This window comes from Ricinus communis, chromosome 2 (genome assembly GCF_019578655.1).
Source record: "Ricinus communis isolate WT05 ecotype wild-type chromosome 2, ASM1957865v1, whole genome shotgun sequence".
In the NCBI taxonomy this organism is placed as follows: Eukaryota; Viridiplantae; Streptophyta; class Magnoliopsida; order Malpighiales; family Euphorbiaceae; genus Ricinus; species Ricinus communis.
Genome location: NC_063257.1, coordinates 10,131,542 through 10,137,541, shown reverse-complemented (window position 1 = coordinate 10,137,541; position 6,000 = coordinate 10,131,542). Strand labels below are relative to the sequence as shown.

General features: G+C 37.5%; 1 protein-coding gene across 1 annotated transcript; it reads left to right on the top strand.

The window, feature by feature from the left end:
- The first annotated feature begins 2,218 nt into the window (after positions 1-2,218).
- On the top strand, positions 2,219-2,629 carry LOC125369241. Its single transcript, XM_048371248.1, has one exon. It carries the CDS (start codon positions 2,219-2,221, stop codon positions 2,627-2,629), a length of 411 nt encoding a protein of 136 aa, XP_048227205.1.
- The last annotated feature ends 3,371 nt before the right edge of the window (positions 2,630-6,000 follow it).

Here is a 6,000-nt window from a genome sequence, read left to right as displayed (position 1 = left end):
GCACCGGCCGAGTTAAGAGAGCTAAAGGAGAAATTGCAAGACCTCCTAGATAAGGGTTTCATTAGACCTAGTACGTCTCCTTGGGGTGCTCCTGCTCGCTCAGAAAGAAGAAGGATGGCACCTTCGCGTCTTTGCATCGATTACCTAAGAACTAAATAAGGCGACGATTCGTAGATCCGCTTCCCTCGCATCGATGACCTATTCGACCGGGGAGTGGTGTATTTCTCCAAGATTGATCTACGATCAGGGTATCACCAGTTAAGGATCTGTGGTGAAGATGTGCCAAAGACGGCGTTCAGGACGCGTTATAGGCATTATGAGTTTCTGGTGATGTCGTTTGGACTCACTAATACCCCTGCGGCTTTTATGGATTTGATGAATCGAGTGTTCAAGGAATTTCGGATCGTTTTTCATCGTATTCATTGATGATATCTTGGTTTATTCCAAAAGCGAAGAGGAGCACGCGTGGCACTTGAGGATAGTACTTCAGACTTTGAGGGAGCATCAATTGTACGCTAAGTTCTCCAAGTGCGAGTTCTGGTTGGAAAGCGTTGCTTTTCTGGGGCACATAGTGTCTAAAGAGGGTATTCAAGTGGACCCTAAGAAAGTGGAGGCGGATCGATTGGCAGAGGCCAACCGTAGCTTTCTAGGGTTGATGTGCTACTACCGTCGATTTGTGCAAGACTTTTCGAGGATAGCAGCCTTTGACTAAGTTGACTCGGAAAATGTCAGTTTTAGTGGGACGCGTGAGAGAAGCTTTCAAAAGTTGAAGGACTGTTTGACTTCAGCTCTGATGTTGACCTTACCTTCTGGGACTGGTGGATTCACGGTGTATTGCGACACTTCTAGAGTGGGTTTGGGTTGTGTTCTGATGCAAAATAGAAAGGTAATAGCTTATGCGTCTAGATAATTGAAGAAGCATGAACAAAATTACCCGACCCACGATTTGGAGATGGCAGCAGTAATTTTTGCATTAAAGATTTGGAGGCACTATCTCTATGGAGAGACGTGCGAGATTTATACGGATCATAAAAGCTTAAAGTATATTTTCCAACGTATGATTTGAACCTGAGGCGGAGAAGGTGGTTAGAGCTTCCAAGGACTATGATTGTAATATTCTCTACCACCCGGGTAATGCGAATGTTGTGGCTGATGCTTTGAGCAGGAAGTCGGTAGGTAGTCTTGCTCATGTCAGTGTAGAGAAGAGATCGCTGGTTAGAGAGTTGCATGAACTGTATGATCAAGGGTTACAGGTGGAGATATTAGAATCGGGTGTGTTGTTAGCACATTTCAGGGTTAGGTCCTTGTCGTAGTCGGGATGGCTCGAATCGGGACCCACAGTTGCGAAATCTTGGAAGATGTGCAGCAGGGTCGAGCTAATAACTTTGTTATAAATGATGATTGCACCCTCATGATGGGCTCTAGGCTGTGTGTTCCCGATGTGGATAATCTCAGGAAAGAGATCTTAGAAGAAGCTCATTGTACAACTTACAGCGTGCATCCGGGCTCCACAAAGATGTACCATGATTTGAAAGGAAATTATTGGTGGAGCGGGATGAAGAGAGATGTAGCAGAGTTTGTCTCCAAATGTCTGACGTGTCAACAGGTTAAATTAGAGCATCGGTCGGTTTATCGCAACCGCTTCCTATACCAGAGTGGAAATGGGAAAGGATTACTATGGATTTTGTATCAGGCTTACCCAAGACTTCTGCTGGTTATGACTCCATCTGGGTAATTGTGGATCGATTGACTAAGTCAGCGCATTTTCTTCCAGTAAAGACTACCTATTCTGTAGCTAAGTATGCAAGAGTGTATCTGGAAAGGATTGTCACTTCACGGCCGTCCCGGTTTCCATAGTGTCTGACAGGGGGCCGCAATTTACTTCAAGGTTTTGGAAAAAGTTGCAAGAGGAACTTGGTACCAGGTTGGACTTTAGTACGGCCTTCCATCCTCAGACGGACGGACAATCAGAAAGGACTATTCAGACTTTAGAGGATATGCTTTGGATGTGCGTGATAGACTTTGGTGGTCAATGGGATTGGTATCTACCGTTGGTCGAATTCGCGTATAATAACAAATTTATCATGCAAGTATCAAAATGGCACCTTCGAGGCCTTGTATGGTCTAAGTGTAGATCCCCCGTATGTTGGGAAGAAGTTGGTGAACGGAAGTTAGCAGGATCGGAATTGGTTCGATCACTTTAAAAGATTCGCTATTCATGAGCGATCAAGAGCTTTTAGTAGGCGGGAAAAGTTATACGGATCCAAAGCCGGAAGCACGTGGAATTCAGTGTTGGGAATATGTATTCTTGAAGGTGTCTCCTATGCGTGGTGTGTTGCGGTTCGGCAAGAAGGGCAAATTGGCACCTCGTTATGTGGGACCCTTTGAGATTATTAAGCGGTGGAGATGTGGCATACAAACTAGACTTGCCACCGAACTTCTCGCGACGTGCATCCCGGTATTCCACATATCGATGTTAAGAAAGTATATTTCAGACCCTTCGCATGTGTTACAACCACAAAATATGGAAGTTGGTGAAGATTTGACTTACGAGGAGCAAATGATTGTGGATACTGCGCTCAAAAATTATTCCGATGGTCAAAGTTTTGTGGCGGAATCATTTGTCTGAAGAGTGTACCTGGGAAACCGAGCAGGAAATGAAAAGCCTCTACCCTCATTTATTTCAATCCTAAGTGGGCCATGGTTTAAAATTCGAGGTCGAATTTTTTTTTCTAAGGGGGGTAGAATGTAACACCCTTGCTAAATATTTATATATACAAAAATCGTTTTTCTCCTCCCTCTCTCTCTTTTCCCTCCCCTTCCCCTCTCCTTCTCCTCTTTTTCCTTCTCCCTCCGGCAGCCACCGTTGCCTCATGTTTCCGTCACCTGCGAGCCGCCAAGCTACCACCGCTTATCGCCATTTTCCTCTCCTCGTTGGTAGAAGGTGAGGCTCGCCTCTTGCCGCTTGTTTCGATCGACGCCGGATCGGACTCCCACCCCCGAAAACCCTGGAAGCCACCCTCCTTCGTTGGAAAATCCTTGCCGTGACCATGGGAATTGTCGCGTGAGCGTGACTTTTCGGCCCCCGATCCGCCGCCTTCCGGCCCACTTTCCTAGGCCAAAACTCTTGTACTTCCGGACTCCTCGCAACTTGAGCTTCGGCGCCCGGATTTGAATTCGACGCGGAATATTTTAATTGTTAACTCGGTATAATTTTATTAGACTTTGAAAAATTTTGTTATAATATTAGAAAGTTATTGAGGCTATTAATTGCTTGTGTTGGGTAGTTTAAAAATAAATCAACTTAAATTGTTTGGGTTGTGGTGTTTTGGAGTCGGGAAAATATTAGTGAAGTTCTTGTGGCCCGGCTCCTGTTATTAAATTCCAGCATGTCTGATATGTTTTTGGCAGGTCCTGGACCCGTTTTACGGGAGGTAAATATCCGTAATTTAGGGGAGGTCCTGTCAAATTTTTGGCAGAATCCTCGAGTCCAATTAAATTCTAGGCAGTCGACCTTAGGGTCTAAGTTTAGGAAGAATTTTCGAATGTCTATTAATTGTATGTCTTTTGTTATTAGATAATTCAGCCTTCCCGCCAGCTCCACCCGAGGCGTAGGAGCGGACTGTGGAACGCATCAAATCTGTGAGTTAAAGTCATTTAATCTTTGCGCTATTGCTAGTCTGATTTTAATATGCTATTTAGAATTTGTGCTCAATATGATTATTAGTATCGCAAAATAAATGATTTCACTTGATTATTAATATTTGAAATAATATAAATATTATTATTAGTATGTTATAATAAGACAAACGTTATTTTTTTTTCCCTCACAAATTGCACGTTGTTTTATCTTAAATCTTTAATTTTTATTTCGATATGTGTTGGATGAGTTCATCAGATAATGATATTTATTATATGTGATGATTGCGAATTGGGAAATGTGGCTTGTAGAACATGCCGCCTGATGGGTTACATCAGGACCGCGTGCGCACCGGTAATGATCATGGACATGTAATAAGATATTTATGGGTTTGCCCTGGTCGAGCATGGCTCTCTGGGCTGATTTGTGTAAATTGCCGGAGGTAAGGTCCTTGGTCGAGCATTGCTCTCGGGGCGCCGGCTTATTTGGATATTTAAGTGACCAGACTGGAGGTAAGGTCCCTGGTCGAGCATTGCTCTCGGGACGCCAGTCTTATTTGGATTAAGAGAGCCAAAATGGCTGTTAGAATTTGGGGTTAGGGTTCTACTTAGCCACACGTCCCGTGAAAGTGAAAATGTCTTTATTTATTTACACTCTCTCCTTTTATCATTTTATTATTATGGTGTATGATTTTATATTATGACTGCAATTATATTCAGAAATTGGTATATTGTTTTGAATAATTAATATATCATGTGAAGGTTGCAAAAGTCCTTAGATTATTTGATTTTGACTCACTCTCGAGACTGACAGTCTCAGTTGTAAATTCTTCGGTGTGATTAAAGACTTTCGCCAAGACATCTCGACAGTCCGACTTCTTCTTCTTGACTTTTGTAATTATCTTGTACTTATATACTTGTCTTTTTTACTCTAGAGTATCCGCAGTAGGAAATTTTAAAATTTATATAACTATTTTGACTCTTGTTGGTAGTATGATAATGTATTATGCAAGACAATTATAACTACTTTATATTTAGTTAATTGTATATATGGATTTGCGGGTTGGTAAGGCTTACTACGGGTTTCGGTGGCCTTAAGCCTACCCATTCCCTAGTGCCGGTCACGGGCCCTCAGAGTGGGTCGTGACAATTTGTTTTATGCATAACTGTATATTTATTACTTATAAAGTGTATGTTCATTTATTATTAAACATAAATTTAGATTCATCACTTATAAAGTGTATATTCTTATTAACTAATATTTTTTTTAATATTTTATTTAGATTAATAAAATATTTAATAAGCTTAATTATAGAAAGAAATAGCTAATGGAGATTAAATGACTATTCTATAGATATTAACATGTGTAATATATTAAATGAATCTCAAGTATATATTTAATAAACTTTTATTTTATAGATAATCAACATGTTGTTCTTTAATCTATGAATACTGATTTGTTCTATACACATACGGTATATTCATTATTTATAAAGTATATATTCATTTATTATTAGTGTTAGGTTCATTAAATATGGACTTTAGATTCATCACTTATAAATATTAAATTCATTTGTTATTAGTGTCAGATTAATTAAACATAAATTTTAGGTTCATTACTTATAAATTGTATATTCATATATTTTTAGTATAAGATTCTTTATATATAAAGTGTATATCCATTAACTTTTACTTATGAACATGTTCTTAACATGTGAATATGTTATTTATTAGTTACAAAAGTATATATTCTCTTATTATTTGTGTCAGGTTCATTCAACATAAATTTTAGATTCATTACTTATAAATTGTATATTCATATATTATCAGTACTAGGTCTATTAAACATAAATTTTAAGTTCATTACTTATAATTTATATATTCATCTATTATTAGTGCAAAATTCATTAAATATGAAATGTATATTTATTAATTTTTTATTGATAAACTTGTTCATAATATATAAATTTATTTTTAATTTATGATTTTTTAGTCTATAACTTATAACCTTTGATTTACATGTAATGAATCTATATAAACCTATAATGCATTTTGTAAATTTAAACCATAATGATAATATTTGGAGAAAAAAATGTTAAAATTATTTTTTTATATTTACTTTTAATTATATTGATAAAAATTTCTATTATTTTAATATTTAGTATTTTTTATAAAATAATTAACATATTCTTAAAAATAAATTTAATGTTGTAGTATACAAGAAATATAAAATAGTAAATTATAAAATTTGAAATAAAGATATAATAATTTTTTAATAATAATATAATATTAAATTAAAGGATGAGACATTATGCTATATTGATTCGTCTATTTTGTAATAGATTTAAATTTGTAGTGTTA